This window comes from Falco naumanni, chromosome 14, assembly GCF_017639655.2.
Source record: "Falco naumanni isolate bFalNau1 chromosome 14, bFalNau1.pat, whole genome shotgun sequence".
Lineage (NCBI taxonomy): Eukaryota > Metazoa > Chordata > Aves > Falconiformes > Falconidae > Falco > Falco naumanni.
Genome location: NC_054067.1, coordinates 5,033,891 through 5,051,858, shown reverse-complemented (window position 1 = coordinate 5,051,858; position 17,968 = coordinate 5,033,891). Strand labels below are relative to the sequence as shown.

At 51.9% G+C, this 17,968-nt stretch overlaps 1 protein-coding gene across 11 annotated transcripts; it reads right to left on the bottom strand.

The window, feature by feature from the left end:
* Positions 1-73: 73 nt before the first annotated feature.
* On the bottom strand, positions 74-8,314 carry RAB39B (RAB39B, member RAS oncogene family). 11 transcript variants are annotated; one of them, XR_005830917.1, is made up of 4 exons: positions 8,011-8,314; positions 868-3,836; positions 513-563; positions 74-172 (listed from the first exon to the last, which is right to left on the bottom strand). XR_005830917.1 is itself a non-coding variant. In XM_040614228.1 (4 exons), the coding sequence occupies exons 1-3, from the start codon at positions 8,223-8,225 to the stop codon at positions 2,893-2,895; spliced, it is 516 nt and encodes a 171-aa protein (XP_040470162.1). In that variant the 5' UTR covers positions 8,226-8,314; the 3' UTR covers positions 222-2,754; positions 2,889-2,892. The 11 variants fall into 11 exon arrangements, 4 of the variants coding, with proteins under 4 accessions (XP_040470162.1, XP_040470161.1, XP_040470163.1 ...); XR_005830919.1 differs by lacking the exon at positions 74-172 and having other exon boundaries at positions 222-1,334; positions 2,660-2,754; positions 2,889-3,836; XM_040614228.1 differs by lacking the exon at positions 74-172 and having other exon boundaries at positions 222-2,754; positions 2,889-2,972; positions 3,616-3,836.
* Between the last annotated feature and the right edge of the window lie 9,654 nt (positions 8,315-17,968).

The window sequence follows — 17,968 nt, the reverse complement described above, 5'->3', positions numbered from 1 at the left end:
TATAGTTGCACTGAGTAGTTGGCTGGTCCTGAAGACGCAAGCAACGGGCCTTCAGAGAAAAATGTATAGCGGATACTGTTGCCAAGAGTGCCTGTTTATTGTTGAGCCAGTCCATGTTAAGACTTTCAGTTAGGGCTGCGGTATAGAAGTGGTACAGGTAGTCCACAGCTTACTGATAGAATGGGGAGGAGGAAAGAAAAAAAAAAAAAAAACCACCAAAGTTTCTTTACAAGTTTTGAATTTCACATTATCACATAGTAACCATTTTGCTAAATACAAGCATATTTTCAGTCACATACAGACAGCTAAATACAGCATTATTTTCACATTTCGTTAACAGTGCATAACAGAAAGCAAGGAAAGTGTATAGTATGCTTTTATTCTGCAGGTTCTGAGCAATTTCAATCTAACATGCAGATTGTTTTTAACATGTGGTAGCGACCACAGAAAGTTAGCTTTTTCCTTTTTTTTTATTTTTTTAATTTTTGTCCTAGAGTGAAAGAGCTCCTGACCTTTATCCCATGAAAGGTATCACCTTCTGATTTCTCTAAGTCCCTCTTGCACTAGAAGTCAAAGCATTAAAACCAGTTGTTAGAAAAGAATTCTTAGCATATCCTATAAGTTCTTTATCTTAGAAAAAACATTCCAAATTTTGTACAGATGAATCTACATTTCCTATATTTTAATAAGCTGTCTAGAAAATGCAAGGAATTAGAAAAAGATGTAGATAATGATTTCTCTATCATTTAATATAACCATTTATTACCTCTAAGTAGTTAGACTGCATACATTTTCTTCTATACTGTTCCTTTTTAGAACTATGACACTTGTATTTTTAAACTGAAGATTTACTCTGAATGCACTTACTGATTTAGGCTTTCTGGGAGCAGTAAAGGGGAATGTCCAAAACCCATTAAATAAGATAGTGGTTGTCTCATGAAAAGGGATCTTTCCCCTGCTGGCCAGGTTCCTGCACAAAGAATTAGAGAATTTTACTATTGCTAAAAGGCCGTTTGATCCCACTCTTAACTGCTGTGGCTGTAGCACCCTGGTTCTGCCCTCAAGGACAGCTGCTACCCTCAGGTGGGCAGCCCAAGACACACCTCATGATCAGGGGGACCCCAGAGAGCCACAGCAGCTGCCTGAGAGACTTTCCATTCAGAGAACGAAGAAACTGACCCCTCTCTACTGGTTCGTCCTTGCCTTTGGGAACACACAACTAACAGACCTGGTGCGAGCAAACCTTGCGCTCTCCACTGGTGTCAGCCCACGAGAGCCCATGGCAGCCAAGCTCCTGTGGCGCTCTCTGCGTCATCTTCGCCAGCTTTGCTTACCTAGAAAGAGATTTTGTAAAGGGATTTTTTTTTTTGTAAATTTTTCTTGATCTTCAGGGCTTTCAACTCAACCACAACTGAATCTGCTGGGAATTCACGGGGCTTAGCACAAGGTTTTTGAGACGGTGATAGCCTGCTCAAGAGCAACCAGGGGTTAGCAGTGACGAGCTTACAGAAAGGCGCCAGACCATTGCCACCCCTCCCTTCCTCCAGGTTGCTTCCAGCACCTGCTGCTGCCCTGCAGAGCCCAGGAACCAAAAATGTTCCTAGGACACAGAAAATAAAAATGTTACTCATTTGCAAGGTTTTGGCTGTTGGGTTGGGTTTGTTGTTTGGAGTTTTTTACAGCTTTAATACGTAAACCACAGGGTTTTTTCTTTATACAGACCTGCCCCATGTGCTGCAAACAGGACAGGTTTAAAGGGAGAAACAGTCTGAACTCCTGGCATAGCTTAAAAAGCTGTAACAAATATTTTACTCTTCTCTACTTAGAGGCCTGAAATCAAACACTAGATGCTTCCTGGGGTTTTTCCCTAATCCCTCCCTCCTGCCCATTAGCAGTTTGGTGTATAAAGCTTGCAACTTGAGTACAAAAAAAAATAATTCACTATAGTTCTGTTTGTTTGCTTTTAATAGGCTGAACTTCCCTGGTTTGCTACAGGAGCACAGTTACCCTGCTGCACTTCAAAAGCTTCAGTTAAAACTTAGCGGAAGCAAAGCTTCTAAGTGGTGAACGGCCTTCCCACAAAACGGCCACCTACTTACAGCTTTTGTAACACGGCTACCATCCCATGATGACCAACCTGAGATGGAACCTCTTTTGTCAAATTAAAACGTGGTGGAAAACAAATTTACTCTTGAGCTTGTCTTGTGGCTTTCCTTTCCACCTGCCCAGACACTCCTTTTGTGTGCTCCTTCTTCCCAGCGCTAGTTCTCTCCTTCCACAGATGCCAAGAAAGAAAATGACGCTTTAACAGCAGAAAGTACTGATGGAAGCTGTTGCTTTCCATGCTATGTAACTTATTTAAAAGCAAATCTCACCTTTTAGGATGTCTGATGCACCTGAGTTAAGCTTTTCAAGTTTTTTTTTATTCTGTTGGGGTTTTTCCCCCCGCCCCTCCCTTCCATTCCTCCTCGTGCCCTGGCTGGTAAGACACCCAAAAGGTCAGCACAGTGCTGTCAGCAGGACAGAGGTGGTGGTGCGTCCCACCTGGCTGCAACACCCCAGCCTTTGAGGTGTAAAATATGAGGACATGGTTCTCTCTATGCTCTTGATCACTGAATTCTGTTGGAAAGCCCTGAACTCAGGGTTTCAAGGTACTCACCTAGGCAGTAAATGCGCAAAAATGCACTGAATAATTAGTACTGGAGCAGGAGTTGCCACTTAGAATCCCAGTTCAGCGCAGCAAGGAAAGCACTACTGGGAAGGGGAATAATTTAAGTTTTAATTACCAATCAAAGAACTGCTGTTTTCCTCTTTAAATTCCACAGAATATTCTTTGCTATCGAACTAGGTTCAAGAACATAAGAAAGAAAATTCAGAAGTGTGCATACCATGTCAGTAAACTTTTCCTGTGGAGTTGGCCTCATGAGGAAACGGTATCTGTGCTGCCTTTACACCTTCCTGGAAAAAAACAGCTGACACAAAGAAAGACGTCCTCTTTCTTTCTCTCTGTCTGCCCATTTGTCACACTACTGAAGTATCCATACTGCAGCTTCAATACCCAGCATGGAGCTATGGATTTACTTAAAAGAGAACACGCACAGTGCCCTGGCATGTGCCAGCCTGTTCAGCTCTCTGTATACTCTCCTGTCTCCTGCAGCCCCTCATTTCTGATTCCTCTCTCCTTACAACATCTACATGCACCCTCACTCACTCTCCTTTAGGTTTGTAGCCCCCCAGTTCTGAAAGGTTATTTGGAACAGAACATTTCTTTCCAGGGTCTGTTCTGGTGTCCAAAACAACGGGGGAGGCTGTTCACAACAGGAGTATTGCTCTCCCTTCTGTCACACTGAGTTCACTTAGTAAAGTACGTTTGGTTAGTAGAGTTCATCACCTGCCTCACTAGAAGAGCTCAGCACAAGCATCGCCTATCTGATTTCACCACTTCCTCTGAAGAGTGCACTACATTTGGGACAAACCCGCTCTTTACCCCTTCCCATCCCTCCTGGATTGAAATTTCCCCTCTTTTAACAAGCTCATATATATCTCGAGTCAGATCAGTGAAGGCCTTCTCCACGTTAATGGCATCCCGAGCTGAGGTCTCAATGTACTTCATACCATATGCAGCAGCCAGTTTCTCAGCCTCGTGCCTGGTGACTTGCCGCTGGGTGTCAAGGTCACACTTGTGACCTACCAAAACAAAGACGATCTGGTATGGCTGGACGTGCACCTTGGTCTCCTCTAGCCACTCATGGACGTTCTGGAAGGACCTGCGGTTTGTAATGTCAAAGAGCAGGAGTCCGCCAACCGAGTTCCTGTAGTAGGCTCTGGTGATGGACCTGGAAACGAACCAGCCACAAGAACAGTATAAGCTACAGTTGTTTGGGAAGAAGGGCAGAGCCAGTTTCATGTGGGTTTTGTTTGGTTTTGTCTTCCGATTTATTTTCTTCTTAAGCCAAACGTAGCCCTTCTGAACAGACCTCTGCTTAAGAAAGCACGTTACCACCACCCAGTCCGCCCTGCAGAACACAGGGCAGAGGAGCCATTCAGGTAATGCCTTACCACTTTTACCTTGGGCTCTTTAGAGCTTGTAAATCAAAAAAAGACAACTGGCCTTGGCATAAAGATTTCGTCCTTGGGTAACTGTCCCACTGACTAATTTAGTACAGCTCTGTTCAAAACCCCCACCACCATTTTTGGTCTCTATTTTCTGTCACGGATTTCTGTATGCCCTTTGCTGTCAATCTAGAGAGTCCTGTCCCCCACCCCACGTAAGTTCTCTGAACACCCCATCTAACCCATCGGTTTAGAAGCACTGGTACAAATTAAGAGATTTCACTTGGAAAGCAAATACCCACTCTGACAGACACATAAAAGAAGGAGGCTACAGACTCGGAGGGCAGACCGTGGGGCTGTAGCTCCCCCCATACACCCAGGCCTGGGCACGGGGACAGCCACCAACCCGTACACTCTCTCCCGCTACACCAACTGCTCAAAATGACATTAGAGCTAACAGGACACTGCTAGTGACACTAACCCGACAGCCAGTCCGACCTCCTGAGTAACAGCAAAAGGATACACCAGCTTCCTAGGGGAACGTGCGTTACTGGCGGTCTTGTTCCTGCCAAGTACCAACAACACCCAGCAGTAACCAAAAAGACCCCCGAACCACGGGCTGCGAAATGGAGCGCGCCTTCCACAGCTCTTCCAATGGCGCAGCCAGAAGCAGCACACGGAACTGGCTAACACAGGGCAATGATGGGGTGAAGCTGAGACCACGAGGCTGAGCTGGGCTACAGTTCAAAGACTACTGTGTATGGAAAACCCAAGAAGTGATAAAACGGGTGTTTCTGCAGTCATGGATTCGTTTATAAATCCAGAAGCAATGATCGATTTCAGTCCCTGGAGGCATTCACACTTGGGCCTGAACTTCGCTTGCTGGGAACATGGAAGCACTGCTGCATTTTTAACTTGGGTTGAGTCCTTTTTTGGACATGCAAGACTGTTGTTAGGGGTTATTTGGTCCTGTAGTGTGTCTAATCTAGTGAAACTGTCCCAAGAAAGGACGAGCTGGAGTTTTCAAGGATTGCTGGATCAACAGACACGCAGTGATGGGTAAAAACCCTCAGCCAAAACTGAAGAAAGCTGGAGCAGAGATAGTTGGCTGTATTTGGATAATTTCTCCTCTCCCAGTTATCTGGCTGAGGGACAACAGTAGCTCTGCACATTTGGCACGGAGGGAATCAGATCTGCCTTTTGCTCCCTAGCCAGCTGCAAACAGATATCAGTGCTCTGAATTTACCCTCGCACTGTCACATGCATTTCTGCTTCTCCTTTGTGTTCCGAGCCATCAGCCCTGGCTCCTGCCAACATCAACAATGCCTCAGGTACTTCTGAAAGACATGACAGGATCAAAGTTGAATACTGCTTTGAGGTAAAACTAGGTGAAGGTCTCAGCACCTTTCCTTAAAGCCTTTTCCACAGACCTTTTTCCTTACTGATCCACAGGAAGCAAGCTACATTGCCGTCACGCTGCATGGCACTCCCCAGCTCCCTTCCAGGGCTCCTACCAACCCTCCTCCCGCCACGCTCATACATGCTCATGCAGAGCAGCATGAGGATTCGCATCTATCCTGACCAAGTTATAACATAAAGGTATTGCCTCTGTCAGGGAACTCACCCCTGCTCTGTACCCACGGTGGGGACTCTCGTGCCCAGGGTCCGTGCCTGTTTGGCTGGGTCTTTCCCTCCCAGCCGAGGGAGAGCCGGCAGCTGGATGGAAACAGCTCTTCTGTAGGTGGTGGCACACAGCTCCAGGGACTGAGGGCTGCACATGCTTTTGCTAGCATTACACAACACTGGGTTTCAGACAAGGAAATCACAGTATCTGAGCAACCAGAGATGGGCAAAACCTGACAGATTCTGGAAGAACTGGACCCTGCTCTTCCACAGCTCCAAAGCAGCCTCAACACTGCCCCAGGCAGCGTGTTTTGGGGTCTGATCTGGCAAAACAGAACGGCACACGCTTAGCTGTAATTTAAGCCTTGACTGCACGGAAATTGCTTCTGATTTATGAAGAGGGAAGAAGCTCACAACGGGGGTCAGGAAGAACAGAAATGTAGCACAGCTGCAGAGCAGAGAATGTCAACAAGGTGTCTTCAAAATAACTACAGTGGTTTCTTCCTTGTGGGGTGGCTGTCAAAACCAGGCAAAGCAGACTGGAAATGCTCAAATGAGAGAACTCTGTGAGAAAGTGGAGCTCATTCTTATGCATTTCCTTCTTAAGAATTTCCCTATGGATGACAAAGAAGTTTTAAGGGTTCTGAAGAGCACCTGCACCATTGTGCTTCTTTCCTGTGCCCGCAAGTCTGAGAGGCTTCAGCTTACTCCAGTAATAGCTACACCTTGCCTTTTGCCAAGAAAAATATCTTGCAGGAGAAGCCCAGGAGCTGCTGTCTTTATGGGGCACAATTTGTCACCGGGCTAACAGTGATTTGAAAGGGATAAACACAAAACAGATTTTTTTGCCGGATTTATTTCATACTTCAGAGTGCACCATAAAGGCACCTGGGTTGGCTCACTTCCCTCTAGCTTTTCACACGGGGAATTTAAGTCTGCACTTTGGCAAGGGTATTTCAAAGTTGCACGATGTGGGTTTTTCATGTCACTCACTGTTCCTGCCCTTTACACTCTTCCTGCCTTTGAATGCTGCTGCCCATCGCAGCAGTGCAGCCTGCCCTTGTGCTGAAGGTCGCCTGCTCATCATGCTTACAACCCGAGCGCCGTGCCGGGTCAACCACCAGCGCTAAGGGTAAGCAGCCTCCAGGGCCCCAAACTTCCCAATGTGTAAAAGAAAGGACACTGAAGCCATCCAACAGCTTTTGCTCTTCACAGCATGGCACCCAGGCGTGTTTTCTACAGACCTCAGCCCCGAGACCCGAAGCTGGAAGCTGATGCAACTGCAAGCTAAAGCACCTCCTCTCTCAGCAGAATAAAGCACCAGCTCCTCACCCTGAGGGGCTGCAAGGTAGTTGGGAAAAAAACACCCTGTCACTGGCTACGGACCGACTACTGCACATGCTGGGCCAGACGCCAACACCACAGATGCGAAGGAAGGTGGGGAGAGGGGCGGGCAAGTTCTCATGTATTGAATGAAACCAAAACATTCCTCAGGCCAGTCGTTGCAGCACAGAAGTGGCAGCTCCGTGAAGCTGTGCAGAGAGATGCGGAGCAAGGGAAGTGCGGAAGGATGCAAGAGCGGACAAAAGTTAAAGCCGTGTGAAAAACAGAAGCAAAGAGGAGGCCGGGAGCTGCGCATACGCTCGCACCCCATCCGAATGAGCAGCGCATCCCGGGACACCACCAGCACACTGCTTAGCCGGGGCCCAGCCTGCCCCAGCGGCTTGTACCATACATTCCCGTGGGCCTCCCTTGCCGCCCTACATTTTCCGCACCGAGCTTTGGTTACTATTGCCTGACCTCTCAGACCGTCAGTGGCTGGGCTCGGCCTGCCACCTCCAGAAGGCACCGGGCACCGCGCACAGCCACGGCCGGGGGTCTGTGCCGGCCCCTCCCCGCCCGGGGACCACCCGCAGGGGGTCACCCCGCGCACCACACCGCATGCAGCGAGCCCGAACACGCGTGTCCAGCTGCCCGGCCACTGCCCCTGGGCACCAGCGGCGAGCAGGAGCCCTCCCTGCCGAGCGGCGCCCGGTGATGCTCCCCGCTCCCCGCTGGAAACACGGCCAAGGGCCAGCGCTGCCTGCGGGCCCCGGCCCCGGCACGGCCGCCATCGGGGCTGGGCACGGGCCCCGCGCCGCGCTACGCTCCCCCAGGCGAAACCAAAAGGAAACATGAAAAGAAGAAAGCGAAAAACGAAAAGGGGGGGGGGAGCAGTAGGGGCAGTTTGCCTCCGCTTTGTCTGGGCCGGCCCCCGGGGGACGCCGGCCCCAGCCCCGCAGCGCCCGGCCCCGCGGGAAGGGCCGCCCCGCCCGCCCCCGCCGCCGTCCTCACCGGAACCGCTCCTGCCCGGCCGTGTCCCAGATCTGCAGCTTGATCCGCTTGCCCGGCTCGATCTCCACCAGCCTGGAGAAGAAATCCACGCCCACCGTGGGGTCGGAGATCTGGGCGAAGCGCCCCTCGGTGAAGCGGCGGATGAGGCAGGACTTGCCCACGGTGGAGTCGCCGATGACGATCAGGCGGAACTGGTAGAGCCAGATGGCCTCCATGCTGCCGCCGCCCGCCTCAGCGCCCGCCCGCCGCCGCGCCGCCCATGCCCGGCCCGCGGGCCCGGGGGCGGCCGCCGCCGCCGCGCCGCTCGCCCGCCCGTAGGGGGCGCGCCGCCCGGGAGGCCCCGCGCTAGGCCGGGACCGCGGCGCCTCGGCGGCCGGCGGCGGCCCGGGCCTGGCCCCCGCAGCCGGGAGGCGGGCGGGCCGGCCCGGCTGTCTGCGCCGCGGCCGCGCCGCTCAGGCGGGCCCCATGGCGGCCGGCGCAGGCCCCTGCCCGTCACTCCCACTGGCCCGTCACCGTCGGCGCATCCCGCCGGGCCCCCGGCCCCGCCGCCGGGGTGCTGCGCGGACCGCGGGGCCGGGAGGGCGCCGGCTGCCGCCTCAAGCCCTGCCGGCGCTGGGGCCCGGCCGGGGGTCGCTCCCCCGCGCCGGTGCCGCGGAGCCCGCTCTCCCCGCAGCGCAGCGCAGCGCCGCGGCGGCCGTTCGCTGCGGCTGCACCCGCACCGCCCCCCCGCTGGGGCCGGGGCTGGTGCCGGGACCGGGGCCGGAGCTGGGGCCGGGGCCGGGCTGCGGGATGGAGGCGCGGCCGAGCGCGGGGCGCGCCGTGATGCAATGGCGGCCGCGCTCTACCGCACTGCCGGGAGGAGCCGCCACCCCCAAAACGCGGCCGCTGCGGGAGCCGTGCGGGGGCGGGGCGGGGCGGGACCGTGCGGGGCGGCGGGGGCGGCCGGGGGGAGCCCGCGGCTGAGGGGGACACGGGGCTGAGGGAAGCCCGTGGCTGAGGGGGAGCCGGGGCTGAGGGGAGACGCAGGGCTGAGGGGGACGCGGGGCTGAGGGAGGGACATGGCACTGAGGGGGGCCCGGGGCTGAGGGGAGACGTGGGGCTGAGCGGAGATGCAGGGATGAGCAGGACATGGCGCCAAGGGGAGCCCGGGGCTGAAGTGAGACGCGGGGCTGAGGGGAGACGCAGGGCTGAGCGGGACACGGGGCTGAGGGAGGGACATGGCACTGAAGGGAGCCCAGGGCTGAGGGGAGACAGGGCCGAGCCCAGGGCCAAGGGGGAGCTGGGGGCCGGGCAGCCCCCAGAGCTACGGGGCACAGGCCAAGGCTGACCTTTCTCAGCACTTCCCCAGAGCGAGGTGTGTCAAGCAGGGTGCACAACACCTTCCCACGTTTTAAATGCGAGTCTTGTTTCTGGAGAGGTTCAGGCTCCTCACTGCTGCATCAGGGCTTCCTTCCCACTGAAACCTAACGGGGGGAGCCTGAGCGCAGCTGGAGAGCCCCTGCACCGCTGCCCTGGGCACTGGGTCACCTGTGCCCTGCGAGCCTGCCCTGGAGGGGGACAGTGGTGACAGCAAGGTATCTTATTGACAGACTCATGAATCCCAGCATAGCCACACACACACAGATATGCGTGGGTGTGTATATATAGTATGTGTATATATATATATATGTGATGTGTGTACAGCCTCAGAAATGAATAGTTACAGACATTAAATACCCAGCAACTTAAATACCACCAATCTTAACAAATCCATTCTCCCTCGCTCCGCTCGAGTGGGTTCTTGGCTCCACAGGGTGAAGCGCGGTGTTCAGGAACGCAAGCAGCAGCAAACATGGCACAGCTTACACACAGATACCGCGGAATGTAAATCCCGATTTTACCCGGCTGTCCCAAAGGCGGCCTGTCCCAGGCGGGTAGCGCTGCGTACCACCGTGGCAGTGTGAGCCGCACTCGCGTGGCTCCGTCAGATACGGCTGAGCTCGAGCAGCTGCTTGTTCTGCACTTGCCAGGGCAGAGTTGTGATCTCTGGAAGGGAAAACGAGCATGTACATTATTAGAAACAGTGACTTAAATGTGTGTATTAAGTCAAACACAAAAAAAGAGGACTACTGATGCTTTTTTTAAATTTATGAAAGCATTGGCTTTTTTTTTTCTTAATAAAGATGGTTTCATTAAGAGCTCCTCCTGCATGACAGCTATTGAAACAAACACATCCACAGTGGTTATTATTTTCATTAGATCCTCAAAAAAAGGACGTTTGTATAGGTATGAGATAGTTAGCCAGCTTGCAAATTGGACTAGGACATTAGAGAGACCATTTCAAGTCTTGAGGAATAAATGTCAAGGAATTCTTTCAATATCCTTTAATATATTTATTCAAAAATAACAACCTCAAAAGATCCTATTTTAATGTACCTCAGGACAGGAAAGCAAACTGATGAAGCAGTCTGCACAGTAACAGAAACGGTGCAACAGGAAAATATTAAACCTATAAATCTGAGTTAGCAGTACATTAACCAGTGACTCATTGCCGGCGATGATTTGTGGGGATCTGTCGCACTTTACCGTATGATTTCTGAGTATTCGATGCCCATTAGTTCAAGCTCACAACAAATTGTGGTTTTCTCTTCACTGTTTTTCCCTCCTCTCCGTGCACTTGCCCTATTCCTTTTCTTCCACAGGTCTGGCTGTGCTCCAGCAGGCACAGGGCACTCGGCAACACACCCTGCAAGCCAGCCGTTGGTGGCATCTCCAGGAGGTATCTGAAGGCAGAGGTGCCGATGAACCTGGTGCTGGTGCACGCTGATGGCACCTCACGGCAGCAGCGCGAGCTACGGCAGTGAGTAGCTGAAGCTCCCTGATGTGCGGGGCCGTGAGGAGCTGGGGGAGCACCGAGGGGTGGGCTGGTGCCCAGCAGATGCTGTCATAGCTAGAGGAGTTCCTGGAGCAGCCGGGACCTGTTTTCCCCAGCAAATAAACCCGCAGGATCCCATGATGCAGATATCATTTTCATCTTCTCTGAACACATGCATATAGATGAACACACGCTGTGTGACTAAGCAGCCACGATATTAATTAGCAGCAACTGAGAAGGCAGGAGAAAATGAGATCCTGGGAGAGCCTTTGTTCTGGTACTGTTTTAGAAAATGGAAAATCTGGTGTCTGAAAGAAAACAAGAGACAGTAACCTAGATCTGATGCAAAAGCAGGTTTGTTGGCTGGGGACGGGACGGCAGGTGCTGGTGAGAAGCTGCGGGAGCGTGTGTTCTGATGGCAGCGCTCGGAGCAGCTTCCGCGGGCTGGTGGCAGCACCGAACTAGGGGCAACTCTTCAGTGCTCTTCCCCATGGGTCCGGGAGCCCCTTTTCTCCTCACGGCTGCTAGCGCTGGAGGAGAGCTGCTGGAAAATGACCTCAGCAGAGGTGAGGGCACGGCTGAAGCCATGCGGGCACACCGGGGCTGAGCTCTTGCATCGGCTGGCAGCACCCACGGGACTCCACAGGCCGGGTCCGAGCCAGCTGCCCCGGAGGCAAAGGGGAGCTCCCCGTGCAGGCAGCACCGCCGCACAGCCAAACGCGGGTTAAAGCGCTTCCCAAGGGCCGCCTGTGCTCACCTGTGCGCGCAGCTCCTGCGCAAGGGGAAAAACATCCACGCATCAGCCACTGGAGCGGGTATTTATTTACTACACTCATTTTAAGGCAGGAAAGCTGGGGCAAAAAGGTGCGAGGGCTGGAGAATGCCTCCCTTGCAACCCTGCGCTGCCTGTAGTCTCTATCCCAGAGCAATTATATTCTCTTCCTTTCAGCGTTAGATGATGAAGCCCCCAGCAGATACTCAGGAGGGGCTTTTGCGAGCCCAGTCCTAACCCATTTCAGGCGGGTGGGTGCTGAGCGCCCTGTGTGTGGCTGTGCTGAGCGTGGCGCCAGCCTCAGCAGTGCCTGTGCTGGGGCAGGATGGTTTCCAGGCAGGCAGCTCCACTCGGGCAGGAGCTCTCTGCCGTGAGGCCCAGGGGCACTGTGGCTAGGCCACCAACAGAGGTGGCCAGGAGTCAGCCACCCCCCTGCCCGACACCGGTACACAGAAGTCCTTCCCTCCAGTTTGCCGCCCAGTTGTAGTTCAGCTTTTCCCCAAAACCAGCCACTGCCCGTTACCCCGGTCACTGGCAGCTGGGGGCTGAAGCCACTTCCAAGCACACGGCAGCCCTACGAGGAGCAGAGTGCATCAGCACTGCACGCACCATGCAATTTTAATGCCCTTTCAGTTTCCAAGGATACAAAAAACAATCAATCGGGCACAATCCCTAGCTGCGGGGCTGGCTGCACAGGAGCTGCCCGAGACGGCCTGTGCCTGCGCCCTGGCCTGGGAAAGTGCAGCGACCGCAACACACTGGTGAACCAGAGCACCCAGCCCCACAGGCAGCCCCACAGGCTGAGGGCCACGACCCCGCAGGTTTTGTAGCCCAGCCCCACTGGCAGTGGAGCTGCACATCACTGCAGAGACAACCTGCCTCCACGCGGAGCCCTGCGAGTGTACACTACCCAAGAGGCCAGAGACCAGCTCCAGACTGAAAACAGTTACAGGTCACGCAGCAGGGTGATGGGAGTGCTGAGACTGGGGCTGGTTAACCACACGTAGCAAACAATTTATTAGCTAGATTCAAAAAACAACCCTGTTAAATTAGGCCTGTCCAGGAGATGTGACACAGAGACAGATTACACTGTGACAGGAACATGATTGCACCCATGATGTGCTAGCTGATGTGTGCCGCTGTCAAACCTGGGACAGAAGGAAGGTATTCAGCAAATTAATGTTTATTATTTATACGATGCCCACACTTAGGCGGGGCAGTGCAGACAAGCGTAAAGCCAAGGGCACCACATGGTGCTCAGGAACTGACAGCCCAGCTGACAGCAGGCACTGGGAGCGTAATTTAGGAGTTTGTGGCAAGGTGACAGCCTTAGAGCCTCCAACAGCAGTAGCAGGAGGGAAGCACAGGCAGGGCTGAATGCCAGGAGGCATGTGGTGAAGCTTCTGTCCCACCTTGGCTTTTGGCTGGGCTAAAGTGCCTTGTGGTGGACTTCTGTGGCAGACTGGCAGCCTCTGTCCCCAGGAAACTTGTCTAACCTCCCTCCCCAAATGCCAGCCTGTCAGCAGAATGCTTCTAGTGAGTAAAGGTGTACCGCACACCAAGGCGGCTCCAAGAATGCTGGCTGGGGTTCCAGGGGTGGTATCCTGCAAAGGTACAACTCGTCCCCCAGTGTCACACTGGGATCAAATCAAAAGCAGCAGAGCAGACGCAGGCTCGATAAATATAGTCATGGCTGAGTGATGCTGGCTGTCCCATTAATGGTCCACCATTAATATAGGAACACATTACCTAAATGTGTCCTACATTAGGTGTCCAGGCTCCTCCTGTACCTAAAAAAGAGAGGCAGGAGCATCCTGAGTGCTAGTTATCCCACTCAGCTTGATGGGATGAACTGTCCTCCTCCACCACTGCTCTCTCCCTTGGGTGTAGAGAAGCAAAGCACAGAGGGCCCAGCACAGAGCAGCTGCCAGACATCAGACAGCTTGAATTGCCCCATCCCCTGAGCAGGAGGCTCTGCCTCCTCTCAAGGAGCTTAACAACGCCACAGAGATGGGGCTGCAAAGCCAGCCGGGGTCTGTGCCCATGGGAGAATGTGGGAGAGATACAAAAGCAGAGAAACTTCAGAAAAAACCAGACAAGCCTCTTGAGTCCGTAGCAGTGCTCCAGGGCAGCGTTACCATTTGCTTTGCAACGTGAACGGACAGGGAAGATGCACACGGGTGGATGTGCACAGAGAAGCTTGTCCCTGCAAGTGGCAGAGCCACCCTCTGGTGCCACACAGCACCCACATGAAGCAGCCTCCAGCCCCAACGGCTTGCACGCGCAGGCAAGTCAGCTGGGTTTTTGAAGAGACTTAAACCATTTGCAGAACGTTTCCCTGTGACAATAAATTAAACATCAGCTCATTACTATGGGATGGCTTACTCCAGATGCAGCTCCCGGTGTCTTATTTCAGATTATGATCACATTAAAATGGTCGTGTGTTGGCCGATCTAAAAAGGGGGACTCCCATCAAGAGATCATTGTATCTGCCTGAGTGTGCCTGAATCCAAGAACAGATCCTCCACTGGGACTATCATGTCCTTATAGCTGTTCAAGTCTTCCCAGGAAGGGAACAGGATCTGCTTAGCGCAAAAGAGAAGCCATTACAATCAGGATAAATTAGTAATGGTGAGTGGGAGAGAGAGAAGAGGAAAAGAGGTTATTGTGATTTTTCCTTCTACAGAGTGGGTGTCGGAGCTACTGACATTGCCAAAACAGCTCCCCAGCTGCCCCTCTCAGCCCAGAGCTCAGCCTGTTTGATTACAGCTCGAGTGCTGCTTTGGGTTGTTAACAACTAGCAGGATGGCATTACAGGTTTTAGATGCATGAAATCTGATTTCTGTTCCTGCTGGTAGCATCTCAAGTTTAGCGGCAGCACAGGCAGGTGTGCAGAGTGAGAAAAGGCAAAATATACCTGCGTTTGCTCTGCTCCACACTGCTGAGCACAGGCCTTTTCATCAGAAGCTGCAACGCCTGTTGAGGACTAATTGTGGGGGTCTTTAAGGTGCTGCAGGGGGTAGAACTGTGGCTCTGTGGTGCTGTATATTTTCCCTTTTATAAAATACAGGATGCCAAGGAATACGCTAAACCCTGACTGCAGTCCTGGAAAAAAATGGAACAATATCCAGCAAAAATACACATGACTCCTTCTTCTCCTTCTAACACAATCTATTAAAGCAGGGCTGGTTTAGCCAGCTCGGGTCTACAATGGAGGCTGGATTGCCACAGCCCAGAGGCAAGTCCCACCATAATATGATCTTACAGCATTTTAAAAAGCAAGTATCTGCTGCTAAGAGAGCACCTATTTCAGGCTACTCACAGGGAAATGACTGTCCCAGCATGGCCCCTCTCCAGCAGGAACGCTAGCTGGAGCCCTGGGGCGTGAACCTGGTGTGACCAGCAAACCTGGCAAGCTCAGACCTTGCTCCTCATTGTGTTTTTCCACTCTTCCTAGGATGCTGCTTGCCTGCTGACATCTTCACCCAACCTCACTCAGATGTTACCACCTGACATGAGACATTTCAGCCGAGTGAATGGGAAATCAATGCAAAACCAAAAGGAGCTTGGTCTAGGGCTGCCAAACTGTAGGGTGGGCCCCTGCGGGAGCCACTTCCAGCCCTCCACCATGCCCACCCCTCTCTCAGGGGAAAGAGATCCCACACAAGCCATTAACAGTAATTTCTCCATGGACCTCCTGCTGGCTGATGCTTAGTCTTTGTGCCACTGTGAGCTGACTCAGCACCTTCCAACCAATGTGTACAGAAGGGTGGGAGAAGCTGGCAAATGCCCCAAAAGTGGGAATGGCCATCCATCCCGGAGTTTCCCGCTTTTGCTCAAACCTCATTGCTACAAATCAGCCATCTGCTCACGCCAGGCCAGGAGCTGGTACTGCAGTACCCAAACATGCCAAGTCTTGTGGCCCCACAGACTTCCCCTTGACCCTCACTGGGAGGGCTGCTCTTCATGGCAAAGCCACCAGTACAAGGAGCGTCCCAAAAAGTGCAGCCCATGGGAAAACGTGGCTGCTCCTGGCCGACCCCACAGGAAGGGGCTTCTGTTTCAAGAGCTTTCCACAGGTCAGTAGAATCCTGCGCAGCAGTGATGCCGCTGAGAGCAGCACGGCTCCGGTAACACATACCTTACAGTGTCTGCAAATATGCTTTTGCACGGTGCTTTACAGTGAGCTTCTGACAACCTTTGCGACAGCGCTCAGAGGGACATCTCTTCCCAAGTATCCGTTTTAACAGTAACAGCAGATGACCAGGACACCTGAGGGGTGGAAAGCAAGCCGGTGGAAAAGAAAAAGGATTAAGCCATGAAAGATTTAAAGTACAGAACAGCCAACTGGAACAAACCATCAAGCCTGGTACTGAATACGCTCACTTTTAGTTATCAGGAACTGAAGTGTATTTATTCAGGTTTTGATACACCAGTCTATTTGAAACATTTTTTTACTTAATTTAACAAGCCTGCAAAAATACAGCATTTCATATTTCAGCAGATCACATTAGTACATGGGTTTATTTAGCCAGCGTAATTTTCTCCTCGAATCTCCACAGTACTTCAATTTTTTTTCCCCCCGTCTTGGTGAGGGATAAAGCTGAGCAAATATTTAGTAATGGATAATTAATTCAACCACTTCTTTTCCATCCCCTCTGAGACACTCATTCACTGCATGTTGATCCAGATTCAACAATTCTTTCTTTTTTGGGGTGGTTCAGCCTGGAGAGAAGAAGGCTCTGGGGAGACCTTGTAGTGGCCTTCCAGTACCTACCAGGGGCTTGTAAGGAAGATGGGGACAGACTTTTTAGTAGGGCCTGTAGAAACACAACAAGGGGTAATGGTTTTAAATTGAAAGAGGGTAGATTTAGATTAGATATTAGGAGAAAATTCTTTACCATGAGGGTGGTGAGACACTGGCCCAGGCTGCCCAGAGCAGCTGTGGGTGCCCCATCCCTGGCAGTGCCCAAGGCCAGGCTGGACGGGGCTCTGGGCAACCTGGTCTGGTGGAAGGTGTCCCTGCCTGTGGCAGGGGGGTGCAACTAGATGGGCTTTAAGGTCCCTTCCAACCCAAACCATTCTATGGTTCTATGATTTTTTTAGATAGCTTCTAAACTATTTTCAACAGTTTCTGGTACCTGTAATAAGAATAGCTTCGAATGGACAAAGGCCACAGATCCTATTTGCCAGATGGAGCATAAATACTTTCTAGACTCTTGCTTTCTGTTCTTCTTTTTCTTTTTTTTTTTTTTTTCTTGGAAGGTTCCCGAGAAAAAGTTATATAAGTGATAAACTCAATGGAAGCACATTCATTCTCAATGCAGAACACTCATGGGAAGCACTTGCCCAGCTCTACTGTAGATAGTGAGGTTTGCATTTTATATTAAGAGGATAGTGCCTCAGGGTCCCGGCATGGAACCTGGCATTTCATGGGCTCGCTCCGTCCCTGGGGTCACCCTGTACCCGGCAATGACTACAGTCAGCTCCCGCTACATCACTGGTACCTGCATGCTCGTATTCAGGGAAATGAAGGGCATAAACCACATTTACTATATGCATCATCTTACCTTCTTATGGAACTTTGCTTAACCCATTCCACAATGAACTACTAAAACAGTCAGAAAACTTTCCATCCGTTTTTTCTTTTTTTTTTTTTTACCAGGTCCTACCCAACTCACCTTATCATCAGCGCACACCTAAGAGCCCGAGTCTGCTACACGCAGCATCGTAAGCCACCACGTACAAAGAGGCTGTTAACCTTATGCTCACAAGCTCCCCCACTCCTCCATATGACACTGACAACAAAAGTGCCTTAACTCTTTTTGTGATCAAGTGCTTTCTGCGCAGTAGTAAAACAGATACAGCACAGCAAACCTGCCTCCTCAGCTACGGCTGTGTTACAAATACGCGTGTGGTTTGCCAGCGTAATCTTTTACTCCGATAAACTATTAAATGCCAAAGAAAGCTTCTTAAGTTAATCAGGGCTTAATTTAAATAAACAAGCCACCAAAAGATTAACAAAAATCCTTAATGGAATCTGAATGCAAACCCAGTCTGTTCACAAGTTCATAACAGCAATTGGAACCGGCCCACTGACCCCCTTTTTCTCCCCTTACTGGCACCACCAGTGAAAAAGAATTTTCTGGAACACCCAACACAACCATTTCCAGCTCCATTGACGCCAGCAGCAGTTTTGGCAACTTCGTCACAAGCACATGTGCTAATACTGCACGTCAGGGGGAGGAGGAAGAGGAGGAGGAGGCAGGATGACTTCATTCTCGTGACAGAGGGGAGTCAGCTGAACCCTCCAGGAAGAAACTTGGAGCTGC